General features: G+C 48.3%; 2 protein-coding genes across 10 annotated transcripts in view; one reads left to right on the top strand and one right to left on the bottom strand.

Annotated features, from left to right (window-relative positions):
* The window catches only part of SLC36A1 (solute carrier family 36 member 1), a 302,007-nt gene that overhangs the window by 48,990 nt on the left and 225,372 nt on the right, over nucleotides 1-27,645 (top strand). For 2 of the 9 annotated variants that reach the window (XM_067032035.1, XM_059062468.2), the window contains one exon: nucleotides 4,143-8,481. The exons of the other annotated variants lie outside the window; for them this stretch is intronic. In XM_067032035.1, coding sequence (XP_066888136.1) covers nucleotides 4,143-4,414 — 272 coding nt within the window. In that variant the 3' untranslated portion in view covers nucleotides 4,415-8,481. Of the gene's footprint in view, nucleotides 1-4,142; nucleotides 8,482-27,645 lie in introns of those variants that run through there. 9 annotated transcript variants of the gene reach the window in all.
* FAT2 (FAT atypical cadherin 2) overlaps nucleotides 18,701-27,645 on the bottom strand; it is an 89,218-nt gene continuing 80,273 nt past the window's right edge. The window contains exons 21-24 of the mRNA XM_059062466.2: nucleotides 26,976-27,417; nucleotides 24,391-24,544; nucleotides 21,653-22,110; nucleotides 18,701-20,658 (exon numbers count right to left, since the gene is read on the bottom strand). Coding sequence (XP_058918449.1) covers nucleotides 20,120-20,658; nucleotides 21,653-22,110; nucleotides 24,391-24,544; nucleotides 26,976-27,417 — 1,593 coding nt within the window. The 3' untranslated portion in view covers nucleotides 18,701-20,119. The remainder of the gene's footprint in view (nucleotides 20,659-21,652; nucleotides 22,111-24,390; nucleotides 24,545-26,975; nucleotides 27,418-27,645) is intronic.

The following is a 27,645-nucleotide window of genomic DNA, read 5'->3' as shown; positions in this document are numbered from 1 at the left end:
GAACATCTCCATCCAGTCTGAGAAAAGATTCTGATCTCACAAGCTTCTGTTTCTGTTGTCACTTAATTCTTAGCAGAGTGGAGCACAGGGACTTCACTTAACTCGTATCATGAAGTACCCATCTGTCCTCCGGGCTAATATGAGAGAGGGAAGGGAGAGGACAGACTGTCAGAGCTGGGAGGGCTGGGCAGGTCTTCTGACTTATCTCCTCCAGGGGCTCATTGTCTCTGCTAAAATCCTCCCTTCTCTTGAGTGGGCTGGAGCATCCTGGGGACCAGGAGGAATAATTCATACTCCCTTTAACAGTACAAAAGCAGGCAGGCTAGAAGCTACGTTTTCAGCCCATCCATGTGCTCTTAGAGTGAAATCCCGTCTCTGTGCTGTGCCACTCTGGAGCAGCACACGTTGCTTCCCAGTTGACAGTGAGTTGAAGGACATATCCCAGAACACATTCCTACGTGACTAAATCTGCATTGCACAGTTCCTTAAAATTTCAGAGTCGAGTGTGACTTGAGTGATCATCCAATGTTAATACAATCACCATACTTCATGGGTAAATGAACTGAGGCTCAGAATGGGAACTGATTTCCCCCCAGGTCACACACAGCCTACTACTGAGCAGGGACGGGTGATGCTATTAGCTAACGTGTATGAAGCACTTGTTATATGTGTAGTACTCTAAGTTCTTTACGTGAATGATCTCATTTGACCATCCCTTTTTAGCAGTACGGGAGATGAGTCTTAAACAGGTTAAGAAACTGGCTGGTCAGTGGTGGATTGGAGCCTAGGTTCTGAGTCCAGACCCTTAACCACACCCAGGCTTAGGTCTGATGGCTGCCTCAGCTGATTCCACCCCACTTCTCACCCAAACTGGAACATCTGGAGCCACCACTGTGTGGTTAAACATTAGGCAGAGAGAGACCCAGACCCCAGAGAGGACAAGTGTTTTATTCCAGGTCACACAGCAGATCAACATTTGTTGAGCATCAGGTTATCCATGATGAGAATGCCATTTTGTCATCAGCCTACAGACACTTCACCTCCAACTTTCCTCCATATTCAACCCTGAAGGTTTGAGGGACATCACCAACTCTATTTAGAAATAACTAAAGGCTGAAACAGACTATTTTTAACTTGCAGAGCAAGTTAAAAGCTTATCCTTTTTTTAGACTTTCTGAAGGCTTCAGAACAGTGACGGTATTCATGGATAATTGCCATGATGGTTGAATATAGAAGAAAGAAAGAGGAAGGGATTGCCCCAGGGCTATAAAACCCTGGGTGGCAGAGGCAGATCTGAGACTCATTTTCCTTGTACCCCCTTTTGTTATCCAGGCTTCAAAATCCTTGTCTGGTGTCCTCTACAAAGCAGAGAGAGGTCAGGGCTGACCTGTACCGGATTCTCTACCACACGATTATGGTGCATCCCTGGGAAAGCTAACCCAATATCAGAGTCCCCAGTTCTTCACAAACAGGACCTTTCCCCCGATCGGCCAGATTCCCTGTTCTCCCTCCTGCTGCATGTATCATTCTGTATTTTCTTTTTTGGCTGCATTGGGTCTTTGTTGCTGTGCATGGGCTTTCTCTAGTTACCGTGAGCGGGGGTTACTTTTCATTGCAGTGCACGGGCTTCTCACGGCGGTGGCTTCTCTTGTTGCGGAGCACAGGCTCTAGGTGCATGGGCTTCAGTAGTTGCAGCATGCAGGCTCAGCGGTTGCGACACGCGGGCCCTAGAGTGTGTGGGCTTCAGTAGTTGTGGTGCTTGCGCTCAGTAGTTGTGGCTCACGGGCTCTAGAGTGCAGCCTCAGTAGTCATGGCACATGGGCTTAGTTGCTCTGCGGCATCTTCCTGGATCAGGACTCAAACCCGTGTCCCCTGCATTGGCAGGCGGATTCTTAACCACTGTGCAACCAGGGAAGTCCCATTCTGTGTTTTCTTGATCATCAGGTCTGTGATGTGACTGTAGCAGGGGCTTGAGGTCCTGGACTCTAGCCGCAGCTCTGTCACTTTCTCATTTAAATTCTTTGGACCTTTCCTTCCACAGGGACCATAATAATGTTGTGGAGTTCCGTACCCGTGGAGCAGAGGGAAATTCAGCTCAGTGAGTGGATGCTTCCCAGTGCTGTCTACTAGACACTAGCTGGTCTATGTGATGGGAGTGTTCTAGGTGTGCTGTCCAGGACAGTAGCCACTAGGCACAGGTGGCAGTTGAGTCCTTGCAATGTGGCCAGTGTGATTGTGGAACTGAATTCATTTAGATTTAGATCGCTAGTGACTGCAGCATTATCGGACAGCACAGCTGCAGAGTGAGTGTAAGACAGGTGATGTGACCCTGCTCCTCCCCTGCTAAATCCCGGCTCCCAGCATGCCTCTCCCTTTACCGCATGGAGTGGTATTCCAGTTTAAAAGTAGGTGTTTCTCATAAAGCCTGGCCTCTAAATGCAGCCCACTGCTTTCATCTGGTGCTCAGCCAAAGAAGCAGCGATCAATTCAGACAATCCATCTGGTGGGTAAAAAGGCTGTACTGGACTCTGGCCAATACAAGACGTTCTGGCCTCTCACCACTATGATGCCTTCCTCAGAGCAATTTAACTACATTTCTGCTTTATGAAATGAAGTTAGAACTGAAACCCCCGTGTCTAGTGTGAGTCTCTCATAGGGATCAGTGAGGTAACAGATGTGCCCTGGATGGCTGTCTCAATGCCCAGGACCTCCGGCTGTAGCCCCGCAGCGGGGAAGACAATCCATCAAAATACATTTGATGACTAACGAGTTAACAATGCACTTTCCATAAGCAATAAGATATATACTAGTGATGAATAATATTAACTGTATTGTGTGCCTGTTGTACACCAGGACTCTAGTTAAGTGCCTGTGTAATCTCCTTTGATCATCGCAACATCTCTGTGATATAAGAGCTTTTTGTATCCCTGTTTTGCCAACAAGAACACTGGAAAGTAGAAAGGAGCCATGTGTCACTCAAGGCAGAGCCAGGGTTCACACACAAGTGCCTAATTCCAGAGGCCATAATCCTCAATAAACCTGTGAAACATTGGCCTTCACCCCCAAGTGGAGAGCAGAGTTAGGTGGGAGCAGTGGGGTCAGTGGGCACTGGAATAAGTGTGGTCAGTGGAGCCTCCTCCCCTTGGTTTCAAACAGAGCCGTCTGGCCAGCTGGCTGGTGGTACAGGTGTTGGTGTGCTCTGGAAGCCGATGGCATTTCCTCGTGCAGCCCCCACTCATCTTTTTAAAAAAATATTTATTTATTTATTTAATTTTGGCTGCACTGGATGTTAGTTGCAGCACACGTGATCTTTAGTTGCGGCATGCGGACCTCTTAGCTGCAGCATGTTGTACTCCTGAGTTGCGGCATGCGGACTCTTAGTTGCGGTATGTGGGAACTAGTTCCCCGACCAGGGATCGAACCCGGGCCCCCTGCATTGGGAGCGCAGAGTCTTACCCACTGGACCACCAAGGAAGTCCCCCCCATTCACCTTTATCATCAGTTGCACCTTCCTCGTGTACACCTGGGCTGAGTTTCAGGTGTGGGAGCCACTGGTTTGTCCTGGCACAGGGATGCAGCCATCATGGGAGGCCTTGCTTCTGAGGTTGGCCTGCACACAGACCTGCTTCTCCTTTCCCTGTATGAAAACGCTCTGTGCACTGGGGCTGACATGGGATCGTTCCAGAAGAACGAGGGTTTTCTCCCCATTTTGTTTCTTGTCATTCAAGTAGAGTGGTTTGTGCTGGAGGTACCCTCAGTGGTAAGAAGATGAGCAGTCACTCAGAAAAGGTTCACCTCCTCTTCTGCTCTCCACTCGCTCTCCTTTGGTAGGACCAGGTTACCCTGGAATGTAATTTGGTTCCTTTTCCTCAGAAAGGTGGAAGTCAAGGACTGTGGCAGGCAAAGCTGGGAAATCTGGTTTCCAGTCCCAGTTCTGTCATCCTTGCTGGGAGACCCGGGTCATGCCACATCTCCGGGCATCAGTTTTCTCATCTGTGGAATGAGAGATTGGACTGGACAATGTCTCAGCTTCCTTGGAGCTCTCCATACTATGAGAAGAACACTCGCTAAATTTGCTGAACAGTGAGGCGATCCCTCTCAGCTCTGGGCAGTCATCAACAGGCGTGTCCTCTCTCCCACAGGCGTCTTGGCCATCCTCATCCCCCGCCTGGACCTGGTCATCTCTCTGGTGGGCTCCGTGAGCAGCAGTGCCCTGGCCCTCATCATCCCGCCCCTCCTGGAGATTGCCACCTACTACTCAGAGGGCATGAGCCCCGTCACCATCGTCAAGGACGCCCTGATCAGCCTCCTGGGCTTTGTGGGCTTTGTGGTGGGGACGTGTGTGACCCTCTACGAGCTGATCCAGCCCAGCAGCGCTCCCATCTTCGTCAACTCCACCAGTGCCTTTGTATAGCGGGCTGGGTGCGTTCCCTGCACCGGCCCACTCTGCCCTGTATGTTCCCCCGCACCTGGCCCCAGAGCCTCAGGTAGGGTCCAGGCTCTGGGGAAAGGCAAGGTTGCCATCCATGTACCCTTACCTGGCACCTGGGTTCCCTGAGCCAGGTAGGGATGAGGGCAGGGTAGAGGGTGGGCAGCAGATATGTGGGAGGTACCTCTCGGGGCAGTGCCATCTCTGTTCATTTGTACTTATTTTAACCCAGAACTTTTCAACTCTTTTCCCTGATCACGCCTCCTCTCTTACTGCCTGCCCTTCTCCTTCTGACCCACTTCATCCAAATTATTCCTGTTGCACAGCTCACTTTATTTAAAAATTTTAGTGTCTCTCACCTCATGTTTTCTCCTCGCCCGGGCCAGGCCTAGATGAAGTCAGTGGGAGTGCCCTTCTTTATGCCTTTGCCGGGCCCATCTCTTATCTCTCTCCCAAATATTTTACCTCAATATTCTCCTACCTGTTCAAGTCTCCACCTCGTAGTGGAGCCTACCTAGTAGTTTAAAACGAGCAGCCCAAAGCTGGAGTTTTTAGCCTTCACTGTCTCTGGTGTGCTGTCATCCTCGGCGACACCTCCTCTTCTCCAGTTTCCTCGTGTGGATCACGATACTGTTATTATCTTAGTTGCTTGAACTCCTGGAAGGTATCAAGTGCTGCCAAAATTCAAAATATTTATATTTTATTTAAAATCAGCCTTTGTTTTTAGACTCCGTCTCTGGATCTGGGACTATTGTGAATCGTTCCTTCTTCAGTAAACTCTTATTCAGCTTCTCCCGCTGAGAAGAAGCTTAGTGCAGGAGATGTCTGCTTAGACCCTCAGCACCCTTGGCCAAGGACCCCAGAGATTTTCATCAGGATCATCAGAGTGTGGACCTTTGTGGGACACCATGGACTTTGCCTCCTGTTGACCAGCCAGATTTCCTACTGAGAAGACATGAAGGACTCAGGAGGTGTTTGCCGGTGCACAAGGCCAAGGGGAAGGATGGCCACGTGGGGTGTGTTTCTCTCCATAGGAGGCTTAGAAAATGGCTGCTTTGTGCATTCAGGCCTGTTTCCCAGCTTCAGCCCCTGACAGACAAGCAGCACGGCAGCATCCAGGAAGACACCCAGACTCTTGCCATGGACAAGAAGACGAGCGTTTGAAATTCAGTTCCTAGAGTTTGCGGCAGCTGGTCGACACTACGCTCAGTTGTTTACAATCCCCCGGAGGATGAGGAGGATGGGCAGAAACAGTGCCCCGCCCCAAGCTGCCCCCAGGACCTGGACTTCTAAAGGAACCATGTGGAACACTAATCTGCCCTTGTCTGTTGTCATCCCCCCCCCCAACCCGCATGCCTCCCTGGGTATCAGATAAGAAACAGCCTCAGGGCTGACTCACCTCAAGGTCGGCCTTCAGGTTTGGGAACAAACTGCCAAGAAGGCAGGGGAAGGTCCCTTGCCTTGCTTTCGGCTGCCCCATCTTCCCTTTAGGTGTGAGAAGTATTGCAGAAGGGTGTTCATTGACTCTCCATCTCTTGAGCTCTATGTGTGTGTGTGTGTGTGTGTGTGTGTGTGTGTGTGTGTATGTGTATGCACACTGCCCTGCATATATAACAGGGTTCTGCTGTCCTCCACCCCTGCTAGCAGGCTCTTACCTGAAAGTGGGAGAACAGCACCACTTTATCAGGGGTTTTGTTTTTGTATTTCACCAAAGCTCCTAGGGGCTGTGACTCGCCCTCACAGCCCCAGCTTTTTCTTTCTCTTCTGTTTCAAAGCCAGATTCTCTCATTGCAGTGACTTCTGACCTACCTAATAATTTATTCACTTAGGAAGATGCAGTCAGTGGTGATTTGGTCTCCCTTAGGAAAATGACACTTTCCTCCATCCTTTCTGCTCTTTGGTGGTCACTCACAGGTGCTTACATGACCAGGGTTCTAGCTGGAGGTGGCAGCAGCCCTGCCCTCTGAAGGCTTTCCCTGCCCTCCGGCTTTCTAAGTAACTTCTAGTCGCAAAGTGTAACTTCAAGAACTGTCAGCTCTTCTTTGCAAGCCCTGGTTCCAGCAGTCTTTCCAGAGTGGTCCTGAGAGTTGTTTTCAGTGAGAAGGTGCAGGCCACTAGAAGGGGGTCATATGTGTATCCCACCCACAGCTTCCACGGCAGAGGCTCTGGGCACTGCTAGAGGCAGTCCTCTCCAGGTGGGTCTTAAGGCCCGGAGTGTGACGCTGGGTCCTGAGGACTGGATGACACAATACTGAGGTCCTCTGGCCCCAGGTCTCTTGCTTCAGGGCACCTGCTCAGGGAAGGTTGTGCATAGGAGAGACAGCTCTAGCCTTGGGGCTTCGGGAAGCTAGTTTGGCCCAGCCTTCGTCCTGTTCAGTTGCTTTCCTGCACTTTTGCTGCTTTGACAGCCTAATTGCATGGCTGCTTCAGGAGACCTAGGCAAGGCGGACCCCATGGGGACCTTCCCGCTAGTGCAGTTGCACAGCAATGAGTTGTCGAGTGAAGGGTCGGCCAGAGGTCGTAGTGTAGGAAGCCCTTCCTCTTCTGGAAGCAGCCCGCGGGGCCAGCTCAGGGAAGCTTACTCCTCTGCTGCCCACGGGGCTTCTCAGTCAGGGAGCCCTCCCTGCTTTCCTCCCAGTGCTCTTAGGAACCAGCTGCCCAGCCTCTTCCTGGGCCCTGCTTTAGTCTCTGGTGAGAAAGCTCCAGCATCAGTAAGACACTGATCAGGGAGCAACAGAGCAAAGGCTTTCAGGAGTGTGAGGCCACATCTGCCAGACCAAACCAAACCGTGGGGCTTTCTGGCCCAGTGCTATTTGGCTCTGTGTCCTTCTCCAGTCTCCCCAGGGCAACCCCAGATTCCATCAGCCCAGAGGTAGCTTCTCAGAGCCCCTTGTTCTGTCCTGCAAATGCCACTATCCTAGAAGTTGTACCATTCACAAGTGGCATTATTTATATTTATGTTGTGCTGTTGTCCAGCTGCTAGGAGCCCTTCATCTGCACAGATCCTGGCCAGAGGTATGTGACTGTGTGGCATGTCTTAGCCTAGAACCTGCCGCTTACACCCTCCTTCTCTGTCACTCACCTCTCCAGCCAAATTCACGGGCTGATGCTCACCATTCAACCTCTACCCCCAGGCAAACAGGTACATTAGGAAAATCTTTTCCCCCCTCCCGGTTCTCCTGTCTCTCTTTTTCCTAAAATTTCTCCCTTCCTAAATTGTAGAACATCATCTCTGTTTAATACTACACGTTCACCTCATGCTTTTTGGAAGTGCAGAATCTCAATTTATGTCTGTTTACAGCTCCCTCTATTCACTATTCACCACAAGGGGGTCTGTATCAGTTTATTTCATGGCCGATTGGATGTTAAGGCGAGACCTGGCATCGGCCCTGGTCAGAACACAAAGCTGCTTTATCACAGTGGAAATAAAAAATGCAGGTGGCATGACTTGGTGTACAGGAGTTGACTCAAAGTCTGCCTTAGAAATAAATTTTCCAAAGTACATTACACATCTCCAAGGGGAAAGGAGAGTGGTTTGTCTTTGAAATCACGGTCAATACTTTTAGACAGTCGTGCTGGTTGCAAAGCTGTTTGCTCTCACAGCATCTGCCTGTGGCATATCTTCCCTGTCCTTGTACCACTGGGTCCTTTCCTGGCCAGGAGACATAAATGGTGCTGATCTGAGGTTGCCAGAGTTGCAGTGGGGAGTGAGGGTGAGGGTGCCTGTTATCAGCCGTGTTCTTTTGTTTCAATCAAGGTGGTGCTGTAGAAGTGATTTTGTTTTACTGAACAATAAAATTATGTGGCTCTGTTGTAGAACATGTCAGTGGATGTGTGAATAAGAGGAATATGAAAAACTACCGTCCAGCAGGTCTTGATAACAAGACAGTCCTGTGTATGTTATGTGCCTGCATTGGATGTGTTGTTTCCCTCATGGTATGTATAGAGATGTGGATCATGCTGGAGCTCATGGAAGATCTTATTTTGGGTTCTGCACACAGATCATGTGTTAAACTTTTCCTTAATAAATGAATTTTATTTTTGATTTTTGAGAGATTGCAGTCTGTGTCCTTGTTTTCACTTTTTTTTTGGTCACTCAGATCCCTTTACTAGATCTTATGTCAAAATGTTCCTGGTTTATGTCACAGAGCTCATCCAGGGGTGTAGTGGGAACAGCAGAACCATCTGTGGATGGAGAGTCCCCGAGAAAGGGCGGTAATTATTTTTCTGTTAGAAAATCCTGCCCTTCCTAAGTGTGCTCCTGCTTCTCTCAAAAACTTGAGTAGGAATTCTCAGGCCCCCCCCCTTTTTTTTTTTTTTAAACATCTTTATTGGAGTATAACTGTTTTACAATAGTGTGTTAGTTTCTGCTTTACAACAAAGTGAATCAGTTATACATATACATATGTTCCCATATCTCTTCCCTCTTGCGTCACCCTCTCTCCTACCCTCCCTATCCCACCCCTCTAGGTGGTCACAAAGCACAGAGCTGATCTCCCTGTGCTATGCGGCTGCTTCCCACTAGCTATCTAATTTACATTTGGTAGTGTATATTTGTCCCTGCCACTCTCCCACTTCAGCCCCCTTTGTGTGTGTGTCAGATGACCACCCAGGACAGGTGTGATGGTCAGTTTTAAGTGTCGAGATGGTTGGGCGATTGTATTGAATAACCCAGTTATTCAGTCAAACACTAACCTAGGTGTTGCCGTGAAGATGTTTTGTAGATGTGGTTAATGTCCACAGTCAGTTGCATTTAAATAAAAAGATTATCCTCAAAATGTGGGTGGGCTTTGTCCAATCAGCTAAAGGGCCTTAAGAGCAAAACTGAGGTTTCACAGAAAGAAGAAATTCTGCCTCAAGACTGCAGCATCGACTCCTGCCCTAGAGTTTCCAGCTGCTAGCTGGCCCTGTAAATTCTGAACTTGCCAGCCTGCACAATCACTGAAGTCCTTGATATGTCTGTCTGCCTGTCTGTGTCTCTCTCTCTCTTTCCCCCCCTCTCTCTCCCCCACCACCTCCTGTATATATGTAAGTATGAATATCTCCATCTTACTGTTTCTGTTTCTCTGAAGAACCTGACTGATACAAGAGGTAACACCTACCTTTCTTGAAGTGACAAGATAGATTTCAGGACATGCAAGAAATGACTCCCTTTTTGTCACATTTAAGAGGAAAAACAAGGCCATCCATGCTGCCCCTGAGACGATTTGAATACTGATCTTCATTGGCTGACTAGATTAGACTTGTCTAAAAGCAGAGCCCTCAAGGAACACTGTTGAGGTGTAAAACTTTACTGACAGAGGAAGGTGGGGAAAGTATGATGACTGTTTTCTATGATCAGTGTTAATTACTGGAACTGGCGGTGGGTGGATGGGGGGGGAGGGTCAAAGGCATTCAGTGACTGTTCCAGGACACCAGCCAGCAAGGGGCAGAGTTGGGATACATATGCGAGCCCTGTGGTTGGAGAACCCAAGCCCTTCCCAAGGCAGTGGCTGCCTTGCCCTCTTTGTTGCAGCCTCAGCAGGGAGGGCCACCCTTAGGGACTATTGAGAGGGTTAGAGAGAATGTTATAAAGTACCTGGCATGAAGGGCTTCTGAAACATTTTATAAAACATAGCTGAATTGAAGAAAACCAAGACTTAGAGAAAAGCAGGTTTACTTGTTTTTTTTCTTTTTTTTTGGATGTGCATTCATTATAATCTTGTCTTGCTCACTGGCTTTGGGCAGAGCATTCAACCCTTCTTAGACTGTTCACCTCTTCATGTTTTTATTCCTGCTCATGTCTGTACATAATACCATAATCCCCCCTTCCAGGTAACCAAGGCCCTCAAGGTAAGCCCACTGCACTTGCACAGACATAAATTAAGTGACAGAGACTGGATTTGGGTCGTAAGTCTAGCTAGGGCATTTTGCCAAGTAGGCTGGCTTCCTCAGACCCAGCCCATTGCAGACATGTGCCAAGAAACTGTGTGTCTTCAACTGGTACCCTTTACTAGACCCTTGGCCTTTGGTCTCCCACACCTCTTTTTTAAAAAATTGGGGTATAATTTACCTAAGTCACCTGTTTTTTGTTTTTTTTTTTTTAAAAGAAGATGTTGGGGGTAGGAGTTTTATTAATTTATTTATTTATTTTGGCTGTGTTGGGTCTTTCTGTGTGAGGGTTTTCTCCAGTTGTGGCAAGCGGGGGTCACTCTTCATTGCAGTGCGCAGGCCTCTCACTATCGCGGCCTTTCTTGTTGCGGAGCATAGGCTCCAGACACGCAGGCTCAGTAGTTGCGGCTCAGCAGTTGCGGCTCACGGGCTCAGTTGCTCCACGGCATGTGGGATCCTCCCAGACCAGGGCTCGAACCCGTATCCCCTGCATTAGCAGGCAGATTCTCAACCACTGCGCCACCAGGGAAGCCCCCAACAGGGAAGCCCCCAAAGTCACCTGTGTTTTAAGTGCACAATTTGATGAGTTTGGGCAAATGCATGCAGTCAGCCGACCACCATTTCAATGAAGATCAGAATGTTTCCTTTCCCACCCAAAGGTCACTTGTGCCCCTCTGCAATCCAATCCCCATGCTACTCGGCCCTTGGAAACAACGGAACTGACTGACTGTAGTTTTGCCTTTTCTAGAATGTCATATAAATGAAATGTTAAGTATGGTCCTTTCTGTCTGACTTCTTTCACTTTGCATAATGCTTTTTATATTCACCTCTGTTGTGACATGTATCAGGAGTTTGTTTTTATTGTGGAATAATATTCTGTTGTGTGGCTGAACCATAGTTTACTTATTTACCAGTCGTTGGACATTTGGGTTGCTTCCACTTTGGGGTGTTATGAATAAAGCTGCTATAAATATTCATGTACAGATATTTGTGTGGACATATGTATTTATTACTCTTTGGTAAATACCTTGGAGTAGAATTGTGAGGTCGTATGGGTAAGTGTATACTAACTCTATAAGATACTGGAAAATTGTTTTCCAAAGTAGATATACCATTTTGGATTGTTGCCAACAGTTTGTGAAAGTTCCATTTGCTCCATATCCTCACCAATACTTCTTCATACTGTGGTTTTTAAAATTTTACCCATCTTAATGGATATGTAGTAAGTAGTACCTCGTGATTTTAATTTGCATTTGCCTAATGACTACTGATGCTGTGCATCTTTTCCTGGGCTTATTTACCATTGGCCTTTTTTTGGAAAGAAAACCTTTTATTCATAGACAACATGATTGTCTATGTAGAAATGCAAAGTACAGAAATACAGAATAAAATTTACCGCTAGAGACAATTAGCTCGTTCACAATGCTGTGTAGCCATTACCACTAGCTAATTACAGAATATTTTTAGCACCCCAAATGACAACCATATACACATGAAACACTTCCTATTCCCCCCTGTTTTAAAATGTACCTGGGATTTGTTTTAATTAGGTAGGGTAAGGCACACAGAAACAGTTATGACTGTCACGAAGGATGAAGTTTTTATACTCACAGGTCCATAGAAACAGGAGGCAGAGCCACATGGGGAAGTGCCAGGGGTGATCCGGAGGCAGAAGAAGAGAGGGGGAAATGTGGGCAAGAGCCTTTATTGAGGTTTTTGTGGGAAAGGCAAGGCAGGGCAGGGTTAGCAAGCTGAGCAGACTTGGGGTTAGATAGGTAAACACTTTGAGCAGCCTGGGCTGTAGAGGTGGTCCCTTGTTGTCCATAACTGGTCCTGGGGTGACTGAGGGCAGAGACTGCGTTCCAGACTGATTAAATGAGTTGGGTTAGGGTTTGCACTCAAGACTGATTGATTTGCATTTCAAAGGGATGTCCTCGGGCAAGCTGTTAGCTTTCTCCAGGAGTTAGCTGACTCTGGGAGGGGCAATCCCCCTCTGGGTCCACAAGGCCCCAAGATGTCAAAGCATCATAAAATACAGAAAACAGAAAACATGATTAATACACCCCCTCCTCCTAACCCCTGGCAACTACTAATCTGATTTCTGTCTCTATGGATTTGCCTATTCTGGATATTTCATATAAATGGAACCATACAATGTGTGACCTTTTTTTCTGGCTTTTTTCATTTTGCATAGTGTTGTCAAGGTCCATGTTGTAGTATACATCAGTATTTCATTCCCCAGCAGCAAGCACAAGGCTGTTTTCTGTTTCTTGGTTTTGTTACTGGATGTAAGCAGCATCTTGATCACCTTGTCTCCTCCTCCTTCACCTTCCTCTTCATCACGTTGACCATTTTCCTTGTTTTCTTAGTTCCCAAGTTCCCTGATTCCTTGGTTCTGTGGTCCCCTGATCTATCTTCTTTAGTAAGGTATTCATTCAAATAATTTTCCTCCTTTAAAATTTGGTTTTTAAAAAAATTAAGCTTTTTATTTTGAAGTATAGATTCACAGGAAGGTGCAGAGAAATAGGGAGATCCAGTGCACCTTTCACCCAGTCTCTTCCAGTGTTGACAGCTTGCATAACTATAGTACATTATCAAACCCAGGAAACTGACATTGGCACAATCCATAGAGCTCATTCTTCTTTCTCCAGTTATACACACACTTGTTTGAGTGTGTGCATGTACGTGTATGTGTGTTTGTGTGTGTAGCTCAGCAGTTTTATCATGTGTGGCTTCTTCTACCACAATCAAGATGCTTAACTGTACCATCGCCGCAAGACTCCTTCATGCTACCACTTTACAGACACATCCATGCCCTGCACCTTCCCAACATCCCCTAACCCCTGGCAACCACTAATCTGTTTGTTCTTCATCTCTGTCATTGTTACTTCATGAATGTTCTATAAATGTAATTATGCTCTATGTGTCCTTTTGAGTTTGGCTTCTTTCACTCAGTGTAATTTCCTTGAGGATCATTCATGTTGGTGCATGTTTGAAGCGTTCATTTCTTTTCATTGCTGAGTAGTATTCCATGGTATGGATGTACCACAGTTTGTTTATCCAATTACCCATTGAAGGAAATTTGCATAGCTTCCAGGTCTGGCTATTACAAATAAAGCTGCTGTGAATACTCATGTACAAGTTTCTTTATGATGATAAGTTTTTATTTCTCTGGGATGTTTTGTCAGTACAATTGCTGGGTTGTATGGCAAGCCTGTTTTTAGTTTTAAAAGTATTTTGCACACCATTTTCCAGAGTGGCTGTACCATTTTACCTTTCTGTCAGCAATGTGTGAATGATCCAGTTTCTTTGCATTCTTGCCAGCATTTGGTGATGTTATTTTTTATTTTAGCCATTTATCAGATCTTATAAATGTTTTGTTAGATTTATACCTAAGTATTTAATTTTCTTTGGAGCAATTGTAAATGGTAATGTGTTTTTAATTTCAGTTTCCACATGTTCATTGGTAGTATATAGAAATGAAATTTATTTTTGAATGTTAAACCTGTCTTATGACCTTTCTGCACTCACTTTGTAGTTCTGTGAGTTTTTGGTTAAAATTCTTGGGATTTTCTGTGTAGATAGCACATGTTGTCTACAAACAGAAGTAGTTATACTTCTTTTCTGATCTGTATACTTTTTTTTTTTGGTCTTATTGCACAGGCTAGAACTTTCAGTACTATGTTTAAAAAGAGTGGTTCCAGTAACATCCTAGCCTTGTCCCTGATCTTACAGGGAAAGCCTTCAGTCTTTCACCTTTCAATATGATGCCAACTGTAAGATTTTTATAGAAGTTCCTCTCTGTTCCTGTACTGAGAGATTTTTCTTGAAAACATTGAATGGCTTAATTTTGTTGAATGCTTTTTCTGCATCAATTGCTATAATCTTAAATTTTTTCTGTTTCCACTGGTCAATATGGTAGATTAAATGGATTCATCTTTGAATATTGAACCAGCCTAGCTTACCTAGAATAAATCCCACTTGGTCATGGAATATTTATATTATATATATATTATATATAATATATATATGGATTGTTTTTTGTTTTTTTACTCACCCTGATATTTACTCTGACATATCTAGGATCCAGAATGGTGCCTTTTTATAAATGAACAAACCATATGCCATAACGGCAATTCTTGGCCTACGTGTACTTTTGCCTCAGGCCAGGTTCCCAGCTGCTACTGTGTTACCTAAAGGCTACATATGTTTCCTTAGGACAGAGTTTCTCAGCCTTGATATTATGTTCATTTTGGGCTGGATCATTCTATGCTGTGGGGACTGTCTTGTGCACTGTAGGGTGATTAGCAGCATCCCTAGTCTACCCACTAGATGCCACTTGCACCCTGCCAGTTATGACAACCCAAAGTGTCTCTAGACATTGTCAAAGGTCCGTGTGTGTGTGTGTGTGTGTTGGGGCAGGGGTATGTTTGGAAATCACCACCCTCTCCATCAAGAACCACTGCCTTAATACACTTAGCCCCTAACTACCCCAAGCTGGGGGGATGTCTTTTTGTCTTGGCTATGGAACAAAGGTGTGTGGTCATGGATACTGCGAAAAGATCTGCCTCTTTAATAGCAGTGATAAAATATCTAACATCTTCTAAACATTTACTGTGCCAGCCGTGCTAATCACTTTACCTATATTATTTTCTTCGGTGCTCAGATCCAGTGAAGGAAGGTGCTGGTAATATCCCCACTTTTCAGACTGAGGCATAAAAGGTTAAATGACTTGCCCAAGATAACACATTTTCTATTATTATTATTATTATTATTATAATTGGCCACACCACACGACACGTGGGATCTCAGTTCCCTGTCCAGGGATTGAACCCATGCTCCCTGCAGTGGAAGTGCGGAGTCCTAACCACTGAACCTCCAGGGAAGTCCCCAAGATCACACATTTTCTAAATGGTGGACGCAGGTCTGTCTGACTCCAGACCTCATGTCTTTGCCCATAGAATTCACTTCCCTGCTACCTGATTCTGTCACTCCTCCCCTCACATCCGTGGGTGGACACAGTATACATCTCTAGGCCCTGGTCTGGGCACCTAGCTCCTCCCACATTCTGACCCCAGGATGCTTTCCCCGCCCTGTGCTCCACAGTCCCTCCACTCCCACCCATCAGATCTACCCAGCTGAAATACTGAAAACCTTCAGGCCTTCCTTTTGGCTGTTTTCTTAGCCCAGCTGGCCCTTCTCCCTGTGCTCAATTTGAAGCTCAACTTTAAGACCCCGCTCCAGTGGCTGCTGCTCTCTAGAACCTTCCCTGGCCTCTTCTGTCAGAATTTATGGCTTCCTTCTCAGTGATGCTGTAACACTGCTTCTCTGGTTAACCTCCTCGCTACTGATGCTAGAGAGACGTGACTACTTGGCCACTTCCCCAGATCATGAGTTGATTGTGGTGTTGATTGGATCAGGCTGAGTGCCAGTCTGTGGGGCTAATCGTGTATCTGGAATTAGCTGGTTACTAAATTCAGTGTCGTCTCCTTCAGGAGAGAATGGTGTCCCGGGCTGTGAAGAGTTGACATCACTCTATTTATTTTGAGTTTCCTATCGATCTAACCAAGCACTTTCCTTGGTTGGACCTTGTAGGTCTGTTGAGGAATCATGAGAAAATTCTAAAGGCTTGTCATTCCCCAGCCCTGTCCTTGAGAATGATCCTGCTCTTCTTTTGGTGCCACAGCCTGTGCCTCTCCTCAGGGTGGAGCTGGCAGAGTCACCGAGAACTCCCAAAGCCTGTCCTCAGATGCTGCAGCACGGGCTGTTGTTCTGCACCTGGGCCCGGTGTCTTCGCAGGCAGGCGTTTCACCCATTCATGGTGTGGCACCAGGAGGATGGGGTAGCTGTTCTCTACAGAACCATCGTGAACCCTGGGCAAGTCACTCCATATCTCAAAACTTTACATACTGTATCTTTTTCCCCCCTCTATCTCATAGAATCTCCATAATGTTCAGTCCACATGAGAGTGGTTTGGCTCTGTCTGCCCTTCTTCTATCCCCAGATACTCACTTTTTGAGGCTCTCCCCCCAAGACCTGATGTGTGTCCCTCCAGAGCACTGCTCTGATTCCTGGAAGATGTATCTACCTTCTCCATAAGGCCCTGAGAAACTCCATGTTTCTCAAGGACAGCCTGGACAGCAGTGCAGGCTGTCCATCCAAGGAGCTGTCTCACAATTCCCTTGCCATTGGTCCTGGTGGATTACAGGTGCCCCTGGTGGATTACAGCTGCCCTTCCTGGTGGGACATGGTTGTGAGTCCTCGCCGCCCCCCCCAGCCCCGCCCCCTTCCTAGCTGCCCTCCTCTAGCAATGCCCAAGGTTACCGTGTTGCTCTTAAGGCCCAGCCTCAGAACTGGATGCAGGAGGATTACAAGGGTGGTCTGGAGTTGAGCCCTGGGGTTGAGCAGACATTCCAGCTGTTAACATCACTTAGAATTATAGTGACGTTCTTAGCCTCTGAACTCAGTTGGATCCTTGGACTAGTTTCTGCTGTTCTTCAGTCTTCATATATCCTGTATTTATAATTGGTTTCATGAACCCAAATGTAAGGCATAGTTCTGGAGTCTGGCAGCCCTGGATTGAATCCTGACCCTGTCACTCATGAACTGGGTGACTTCACTTTGAGTCACTACTGTAAGTTACAAGCCACTTAATTTCTGGATGCCCCCTGTTCCTTCATCTGTAAAACAGAGATGACAGTACTTACATGATGGGTTTTTGGTGAGGATTAAATGAGATAAGGCATGCCAAGTGCTTGTATAGCACCTGTCATATAGCAAGTGCCAGTAGTGGTGGTGAGAGTGATTATGGTGAACTGTGTTTTCACCTGGGTCAAGTCAGGAGGCCTAGGTCTGGGTCTCTGCCTTTCCCTGCCACTGTCACGCTGTGTCAGACTCAGGACATCCAGTGCCTTGAGATGCTAGGATTTCCCTGAAAACCTTCTCTTCTGCGGCTCTGCTTCTTGGTCTCAGAGAGCCCTCTAGTGGCTGATCCACGAAGGTGCAGGCTCGGGAGGACAAAGGGAGGGAGGGGACAGGTGGGGACAGAGGTGGGCTGGGTGGAGAGAGGCTCCCCATCCAGGAGAAGAGCATGTGGTATTTTAGGGAGATGCCAAGGTATCTTGGCTTACCTGAATGTAGTCTCACTGCTGTGAAGTTCTACCTGTGGAACTTCACACAAACCCCTTCTCCTCTGCAGGCCTCAGGGTGAGGAACATTGAGAACAAAGATGGACTAGATCCGTGTTTCCCAGAGATGATTTAGAGGGCCTTAGACAGTCATTTTGAAAACCAGCATGTTTACGTATTTTCCTGTGCGCTACAAAAAAATACGAATTTTCAGATCTTTTCTTTTATGGATATTATCCTTTTAAGGTGAATAAAAACATTTTTAAAAATCTAAATACACTAAAAAAAATTAAGTAAATAATAGGACAGGTGTTATTCTATCAGGACAAAAATCATAAAAGTGGTAAGCAAAGCAACAGAAATTTGAGTGACACTGGACTAGATTATTTGTGATTTCCCACACAGTTCTGATAAGTTAATCCTATTTGTATATTACCCAGTATTTTTCCCTAGCATAATGGTCACCAGTTATTGTTTATGCTGCTATAAGCTCTTTGAACTTATCCCTGAGATTAGGGATATTATTTACCCTTCATTTTACTGAACAGTGAGAGGCCCGGTCATACCTGCCTGAGACCACATTAGTGTGTGGCACAGCAGGTTTGGAACTGAGCCCATCGGACCCCAGAGCCACGGTCTGCTGTGGTGTCTCCCATGGATGTGCCTTCTCTGGCCACCTGCGCTGGGAGCCTGTCGGCAGGGACTGGACTGTCCAGTCTTGGTGTTGTACCCTCAAGGCCCGCACGGACCAGGTTGCCTGGTGACACTCATGTCCAGCTGGGCTTTGGGGCGAGCTGTGCAGCAGCGCCACAGGCTGACTCTGGGCATCAGGAGGCTGGCTTCCCAAGACCTGCGATATTGTCCCCTCTCCCTGACCAGTTTGATGTGTCGCCAAGGGTGCTGGCCGGGGCGGGGGGTGGTCAGCAGTCCTGAAGTCTTGTCCAGGGCCTTTCATTCACCTGCTGCTTAGCAGACTTGTCCAATAACTATGCACAGTTGTATCAGAACTAGAGGCCTTTTATCCAAATAGTGTCCTGGGCCCTTCTCCCAGAGGTTCTGATTTTGTATGTGTGGGCCTCAGAGATCTGTATTTTAGCCATTTTGCAAGGTTTGAGAATCATAGTGCTTAATGACCTCTGGGGTCCTTTCCAGCCCCCAAATCCCACGAACCTCAGCTTGGAAGGGCCTGTAGACCTTTGTGACCTTCCCCTGACCAAACAGCCTAAGTGACACAGAAAATAACAGTAAAAAAGATATTTTATTGTTAAAAAAAAAAAACAACAACCACAAATGACCAGTGAAACCAGTCATCTCATCACTCACGCACACAGTCGCCCGCCCAGCCGTGAACCATGCACACAAACACCCTGTCACCCACACAGCTCCCTCTTGCTGGAGGCAGCAGCCCTGTGGGTAACAGTGGCTTCCTTTAGACTTTTGTCTCCAGAAACAACACACATGAAAAGGCAGTGGACCGGAGACAGGGATTGCCAGGCAAGGGAGTGGCAAGGCCACCAGAAGTCTCTGGTCCCTACCACTCCTGGCTACATATATTCTTCACATGTGTACACACGTACTATACATGAGCGCCCACATGTGCAGACACGTGCCCACAATGACCCTCCATGCATAGGGTTGAGTCGCTGCAGGTAACACTTGGATTGGCAGGCCTCTGAAACAGAGAGGCAGGAAAGGACACTCCTGATGTCCGGCTCCCTGCTTCCACCCTTCCCTGCATAGGAGTTCTGACTTCCTTGTGTCTAGGGAAGAAAAATCCCTCTGGGGCAACTCATCCAGACAGCAAGGTTGAAAAGTGCCTACGAATTTTTTTTTTTAATGAAAAATGATATCCTTCTTGCCTTTGGCCCAAAGTGCTTGCGAAACTTGGGCTGACGAACCCAGAGTTCCATGAGGTCTGAATTCTTTAACAAAGACGATTCAAGGGCTGCACAGATGCTGGCAGGCCCTGGCTGGTAGAAAGTCAGGCTTTAAGTCAGACTTAAAGAGGAGGCTCAAGGTGCTTGGAATTAGATTAGAGGAGTGGGACCTCCGGGAGACTGAGGCCAAGTGATGCTCCTCGGGAACCCTTGTCGCCGTAGTTCACTGCCTTATGCCCGATGCCTAGCTGGGTGCCTAACATGGAGCAGACTCTGCAGCGAGGCAGACAGGGCGCACAAGTGACATGTGGTAGCTGCTCCCTGCTGCTCACCTCTCAGCCCCTAGGAGGACACCCTGTTGCTCTGCAGGGTCGGTGACCTTGGACCTTGTCTCTCAGCAGGTGTGGTGCTTGCCTGTGAGGCATGTGGTGCTTGCCTGCAGAGTGCAGCAACAGGCAGGTCCAAGAATGTGCCCGACAGGCCCGTTCAGGCCCTGACTCCCTGGGGACTGTCAGGGAGACGCACACTGCCTCTTACCCATCCCAGGAGTCAGTTTTTCCTGGGTTTCCAGGGTAACGGCTCTGTGCACACCGTTTCTGCTGGGGGCCCTGGTGCTGTTTCTGGAGCTCTACCCTCAGCTTCCCTCCATCCTCAGGGACTAGCTGGGGGTCTGGAAGAGCACATTTCAAGATGGGGCAGCCCGGACTGGGTATGGGGGCTTCCCCCCAGTTTCCCAACCACGCTCAACTCGCTCCCCGCCAGACAGGGAAAGGCGCCAAGTCCTCGGCCTCCCCCTTGCCTCCGTCTGAGGGCAGCTAGAACATGACCTCTTCACAGCTCCCATAATCACTCTCCACCATGTCAGAGCCCTCATAGTTGGGGGGGGCCTGGGGCTGGCCCCGGCCCATGGGATGCCTGCCCCCTACCTCGCAGTCGGCGTAAGAGGGCCCGGCCCGGCTGAGGCGCATGCTCACTCCCTTGTAGCCCCCTTCTGCGAGGCAGGGCCCTGGCCCTCCCGCTCCCTGCTGGAACTGCGAGTGGTAGTAGCTGATAGCTGTGTACTCATTGAGACAGGGGGCCAGCAGGTGCTCCCGGGGACTGGGGGGCTGTCGGGGGATCAGATCTTCCAGGTTCTGGTTGCTGTAACGGGGTGGGAGGGGTGCTCTCTTGTTTTCCATCTCCAGTGGGAAGGGGAAGCCCCCGTAGAGGCCAGTGGGGTCCGGCATCACAGCTGGGTTCCGGTGGAAGCGAGGCGATGGCGGCAGAGGGCCGGGGGTCCCTTCGGAGTGGGGGTATTCCCAGCGTTCCTTCCTGGAGTAAGTTGGGGGCCAGACTGTGGCTCCACCTGGGTACACTGAAAGGGAACAGCAAGATAGGGTGAGCTCTGAGTTTCCCTGGTGAAAGTTCCAGCTGGCCTTAGAGCTGCTCTACATGACTTAGCATGTGGTACAGATGGGCCGAGGAGTCGGTGGGTATGTGGCCCGTCTGTGTGTGTTGTCTCTGGCAGCTTAGATTAATATCTAGAACCCAATGGGGCCAAGTTCAAAGCCAGAGGTTTAACTCAAAGCCAGCCCATCTTGTAAATCTGTGCCACTGATCCAAGGGTCAGTGAATAAGGGAAGAATCTGAATGGCTCCATGCATCCCACCCCCATGCCTGGAGACAGCAGCTCTATCCCAAGTCCTACTGGTGAGTTTTGTCTCCTTAATTGAAGGAAAGAAACACATATTTTGGACTAGGAGGTGTGATGGCATCTATCACAGAGGGTGATTAAATGAGATGTGGCTTGGAAGGTTAGAGGGCAGGCATCCTTGGTCCTACCTCTGTCTCTGCTGGCAGAAAGAGCAAATACTTGTTTTAACTATTACTGAATAAGCCAGAAAATATAAAGTACTTTACAAATTCACCTCCTTTTGAGCCAAAGATGAGAGGGAGTGAAGGTCCCTCCTCTGGGTCAGCCAGGTCTGGCCCAAGGCTGCTGTACCTCTAGACTGGGCAACCAGAAGCTTGGACGACTGCCTCTCTTTCCCTTTCCAGAAAAGCATAAATATTACAGAAGCCCCCTTTTCACCTCAGGGATCCTACCCACCCCATCCAGGGTCTACAGGTTTCTGCCATGGACATCAATCCTGTGGAATGTCTTGGAATTTAGAGGAGTAGATCATGGTACAGTGGAATGAGGCACAGACTCTGAGTCCAGAGGCCTGGGATCTGGTGCAGCTCACTAGTGCGCCATGACCTTGACCACATCCCTTCATGGACTGGATGGTGGCTCAGATAATGGAGTGTTTCAGTCTATTACCCTGTTCCATCAACCCCAGAGGCTAAAGGCCTGTGGCTGTACTGACCCATCTCCTCGCCTGACCAGGTCCTCTTAATGATGGCCTCATTGTCAGAGTGGGAAGAGACCACCACTGGCGGGAGTCTGGGAGGCACGCTGCAGACCATTGGCCGTTGCTTAGAGCTGGGTCCAAAAGTGACGAGTTCATTTGGACCTGAGGTCTTGCTGGGCTCCACTTGGTTCAGGTTGTTGCAGGTGCTTGTGCTCAGGGGGTTGAGCTCAATGGCAGGTGTGGCTTGGGTGTCAACACCAACACTCCTGGCCAGGAGGTCTGGGTCCTCCATGGCCACGGGCTTGTGGGACTTGCAACGACGGCAGTAGAAGAGAAGCCCAGCAGAGATTATGACGATGACCAGTAGGACCACTATGACAATCAGAATCTCCTGCTGTCCCCAGTCCCCCCTTTTGATCTCAGGGGTGACAAGACAGTGTCCTTCCGAGCAGCCCCTTGATTCCATTTCACACCTGCAGACACAGAGAAGTAGTCAGGGGACTGAGTCACTATACTGCCCTTTCCATGTCCCCTCTTAAAAGATGTATGGGATAAAAACCCCTGCACTCAAGCCTGCCTCTCCAATTTCCCACCAAGAAAAAAAAAAAAAGTAATTATCACACATACCAACACATCAACTTCAGTTTCACATCATCCTCTACCAGTGAGGCATGAGACTCAGCAATACCCTTGTTCATGACCATTTGAATCTAGGCTCTGGACAAGTCCATTATGTTCCACCCGTGAGATCTAGGCATTGGATACACTGCCTACCACTGAGGTCAAATTTCCAGTCATATACTGTGGTAGAGGCAGCCAGCAACCTAGCTGTCCTTCGGGTCAGGGTCCGAGATACAAGTCAGCAGTCACCCAGCAATGGCAACCAGGCGCCAGTGTTTCCTCTGTCCCTCACCAGGAGGTTGCAGGAACCCAGCATGGCTCCACACAGACCTTACACGGGACAACTTTCTCAGAGGGAACACCTAGAACCGTATGACCTCGCAGGTCACCTTCAGCTTGGCTTTCATTGGTGTGAGGCTCCTAGGAGACTTCTATAGTCAGCTTTACCTACTTTTTAAAAAAATAGATCTTTATTGGAGTATAATTGCTTCACAGTACTGTGTTCATTTCTGTGGCACAACAAAGTGAATCAGCTATACATATACATATATCCCCATATCCCTTCCCTCTTGCGTCTCCCTCCCACCCTCCCTATCCCACCCCTCTAGGTGGTCACAAAGCACCGAGCTGATCTCCCTGTGCTATGCGGCTGCTTCCCACCAGCCAACTATTTTACATTCGCTAGTGTATATATGTCGATGCTACTCTCACTTTGCCCCAGCTTTGCCCTCCCACCCCATGTCTTCAAGTCCATTTTCTATGTCTTCCTCTTTGTTCCTGCCCTGCACTAGGTTCATCAGTATCATTTTTTTTTTTTTTTTTTAGATTCCATATATATGCGTTAGCATACTTTTGAGGGACATTGGGAAAGGCTCCCTCCATCCCACGTGAGTCCCAGTGCCTGAAATTTCACCACCAACAGTTTGTCCTTTGGGTTTTATGCTGGCCTCCCCAAATTCTCTTTTAAAATGCAAAGCACCACTTTCAGCCAGGAAGTGTCCCCTAACACAATGGTCCCCAACCTTTTAGGCACCAGGGACCAGTTTCATGGAAGACAGGTTTTCCATGGACCGGTGTGGGGAGGGGATGGTTCAGGCAGTAATGTGAGCGATGGGGAGCGATCGGGAGCAGCAGATGAAGCTTCGCTCACTCACTTGCCACTCACCTCCTGCTGTGCAGCCCAGTTCCTAACAGGCCTCGGACTGGTCCTTGGCTGAGTGTTGGGGACCCCTGCCCTAACACATCTACTGGATGGAGAGAATCCCCTGCTGCAGAGTGAGGCGCACAGTGGGGCTGGTAATGCCAGGTGCTGAGAGAAAGGCCTTGGATCTTAAACACACGGGGGAGCCTTGGACAAGCCCTTTCCTTCTCTGGGCCTCAGTTTCCTCATCTGTAAATTGGAAGTATGGACTATAACATTGGATCTCTTATGCACCCACTGACAGCAAGGGGGTACCTTGGGAGCTTGTTATAAATAGAAGCCTTGGCCTCCTTCCTTGGAGATTCCAGTTTAGTTGGTCCAGGAATCTGTATTTTTCACAAGTCTCCCTCATGATTTTTAAAGGTTTCCAAGTTGGGGAGCCATAAAACCAGAGAACTACCAAAGCCTCTTTACATCTAGGATTCTAGGGATGATTCTCCTTCCCTTACAACCCCCCAGGCCAGCATAATACAAGGCACAGGTAGCTAGTGGTGGGGTTTGAGACCCATAGCAGTGCCTGTATCAAGTGGAATCATTACCCCCAGGCCGCTTTCTGGAAAGTCACAGTCCAGAGCAAGAGAATAAGAACCTTAGCCACTTTCAGACTTCAGCAAAGATCAGAACTGCCAGAAGATCTGGTGGGAAGTGCAGATTCCTTGGCCCCAGCCTAGTGAGTCCAATTCAGTAGGTTCAGAATAGGGCTTGGGAAATCTGTCTTTTTAACGAGCACCTCCCCTCCCAGGGGGTTCTGATGTAGGTGGTGGGAGGGAGAAGCCTTGACACATGGAAAAGGCCAAGAAGCCAGATAACCAGAGCACTCAGCCCCTGGCTGCCCATTGGCCTCTCTAGGGGTCAGAGTGCAGAGGTCATCCCCCAGTGGTGCCACACTCAGGGAGAGGAACCAGTGTCAGGGGACCTCTCCTGTGCTTACCTGTCTCCCATGTAGGGGTGAGGGCAGATACACGGGGCTCCTTCAGGGGAAGAGATGCAAGTTCCACCTTCCAGGCAGGGCATCGAAGTGCAGTTCTCCTTCCTTTGTTCACAGTGCCTCCCGGAGAACTGTGAGGGGCACGTGCAGACATAGCCTGGGGAGAAGGGCAGGGCCATGAGAGAGCACTCTGGTCCAGTAGCCCCAGGGGATAGGTCCTCCAGGATGGAGGGGGACCTCGTGTGTTTGCAGATCCCAGTGTTCACACTTAGTTATTGAGTGCCTCTCTCTGCCACATGCACCGTGGTAGGCACTGGTGCCCTGCTGGACAAGAAGATTGGATCCCTGCCCTCAGACAGCTCACAGACTACAGAGAATAGGCATCTAAAGGATAATAATGGGTATCGTCATCCTAGACAACACTATTTATTGTAATCGTTGTTCTAAGAATCTTCATGTATTAGCTCATTTGATCCTCCTGACAGCCCTGAGTTTGGTTACTGTTATTGTCCTCATCAGGGACAGGTACCAGTTGATGGCAGGTCAGGAAATGAGGCTCAGGGAATGCATGACATTTGCTCAAGGTCACACAGCAAGCAAATGGCAATTTGGGGGTTCAAACTGAGACAGTTATAGATAATATCAGTATGTTAGTAATTATCATAAAAATTAGTTTTATTGAAGGGAAGCATTGGGGGAAGGAGTTAGCCTAAACTAGGCACCAGGGGAGGTTTCCTGGAGGAGGTGATATTTTAGTTGAGACCTGAAGGTTGAGTAAAAATTAGCCAGGCAAAAAGATAAAGGGGCAAAGAGGAAGATGTTTCAGGCGGAGGAGAACGTGTGCAAAGGCTTGGAGGAGAGGGTGTGGCGTGCCACCAGGGTGGACCAACAGGTGGGAGGGGCCAGGGCCTAAGATCCACAGGCAGGAATTAGGAATTGGGACTCCATCTGAACGGCAAGGGGAAGCCACTGCAAGATTCCAAGCGGGAAAGCGATGTGCTCATATCTACATTGTATAAAGATCTCTCTGGTGCCTTGCTGGAAGATGCTAGTGGAGGGAGAGAAGCAGGAGAGCAGGGAGGTGGCGGGTGCAGAAGAAAAGAAGAGAGGTGATGGGGGCTGGGGTCAGACCAGTGGCGGTGGGGATGCAGAAGTGATGGACTCCTTGGGTATCTTAGGTAGAAATGACAGTATTATTTGTCAGGCAAAGATTAGAAAATGGGAGAATGCCAAGTGTTGACAGAGATGTAGGTGCCTAGGAATCTCATGTACTTGCTGGTGGAAGTATACAGACTGCTGCGGCCATGCTGGACAGCAGTCTGACCCGATTTAGTCAAAGTAACTATTTGCATACTCTGGGTATGTGAATTCCATCTCTGGGTGGTGCGTATGTATGTGTGTCTGTGTGAAAAGTTCTCAGATAGGTTTGTAAGATGACGAGGGAGGATGTTCAGTGCAGCATTGTTGATGGAGGTGGGATGTCCATTGCTGGGAGAGTCCAGGTAAGCTCATGCACACCTTGGAGTATTGAGCCGCAATTAAAAGCAATGAATAAGAATTACTCGTGGCAGTGTGGATGGAAACGTGTAAAACATGATATACCAGTTATATAAGTTAGAAATTCAAGCATGTGTAAAACAGTTCTTACATTTTGAAAGAACTCATTTTAAAACTTTAAATGTTTGCCTGTGGGTTTGAGGAAGGGAGAAGGTAGTGGAGTATAAAGGGCAATAAGAAGGAGAAACTGGACTTCCCTGATGGCGCAGTGGTTAAGAGTCCTCCTGCCAATGCAGGGGACATGGGTTAGAATCCTGGTCCCGGAGGATCCCTAAGCCCATTCGCCACAATTACTGGAGCCTGCGTTCTAGATCCCATGAGCCACAACTACTGAGGCCTGCACGCCTAGACCCTCTGCTCCGCAACAAGAGAAGCCACCGCAATGAGAAGCCTGTGCACCGCAGCGAGGAGTAGACCCCGCTTGTCACAACTAGAGAAAGCCCGCACACAGCAACAAAGACCCAACGCAGCCAAAAATAAAATAAATAATTTTTTTAAAAAAGAGAGAGAGAGAGAGACTTAGCGCGCACCAATGATGACACTGAGATGTGTGATGACTTCAGCCTTCTACATCAGAGGTCCCCATTCGTACCCTTCCCCCATCCAAAAAAAAAAAAAAAAGGAGAAAGGAAGATAGTTCTTGTTGAGGGAGAAAGAAGACTACTGGCCTCCCCTGGTGTAAACCTAGCAGATCCCAACTCGTTACTCACCAGACAGTAAGGGGAAGAGGGGGAGATTTCCACTGAGATCTGCACCCTGAGCATGCCTCTCGCTTAACAGCCCTGTGACCTTGGGTGAATTCCTTTACCTCTCTGGGTATCCCTGACATAGCCCAGTGGTTTCCTGAACAGTAAAATGGAGCTTTAATGGCTCTCTTCTCTGCAGCCCCCTACCCGGCTCCCTCCCTCATGGGACTGTGGTGGAGGAATCGGCTTGGTAAACTCTATGGTGATACACGATTGCTAGTTCAACCTGGCAGGGTCCTCTGCAGAGCCTCCTGGGATAAGCCTCAGGGTCAGCCCTAGCCTTACCTGCCCCGCGGATCTGTGAGCACTTTCCACCGTTGAGACACGGGTTCTGGCTGCACTGGTCACTGTGGAGGCAACACTGGGTGAGGGCCTGCCTCTCCAGCATGCCTGCCACCTTCTTGCCATGGGCCAGCAGTTCCAGAGCCTCTCCGTTGATCATGACAGCATCCAGGCAGCCTTCAAAGCCCTGGGAGACATTTGGGAAGGAATGCAAGAGGAAGAGGCCACCCAGAAAGAGGTCCCTTTCAGGCCTCAGACTCCAGCAGTTCTCTGGGAGCGCAAGGGAGGTGTTGGCTGCACTGTCAACCGACAGGTGAACGGAAGTATCTGTCTCCTCCACCAGAACGGAGTGCCACTCTTGGTCATTCACACGAGACCGGGAGGAAAGATTTCTGTAGAAGCCACCTGGGCAATGGTATTCCAGCTGGAGCACTCCATCGACCAGCTGTAAAGAAAATCCAAATGGTCATCAGCAAAGCCAAGAAGTACTTATAAAAATCCCTGCTCAGAAGCTGCCAGTGCAAAGAATGTTAGTTTATTTTCAGAGGTAGGAGGGGTAGTGTTTGGTGATTTTCAAGGATGTTTTAGACATTGTATTTGTAGAGTATAGAAACCCTCAAAGTGCTCTTCTATGGTCTCATTTGGCCCTCGCCGCTCTCCCTGGGATGGCCTG

This window comes from Kogia breviceps, chromosome 4 (assembly GCF_026419965.1).
Source record: "Kogia breviceps isolate mKogBre1 chromosome 4, mKogBre1 haplotype 1, whole genome shotgun sequence".
NCBI lineage: Eukaryota > Metazoa > Chordata > Mammalia > Artiodactyla > Physeteridae > Kogia > Kogia breviceps.
Note: the sequence above shows the minus strand (reverse complement) of the source record. Positions and strands in the feature narration are given on the sequence as shown.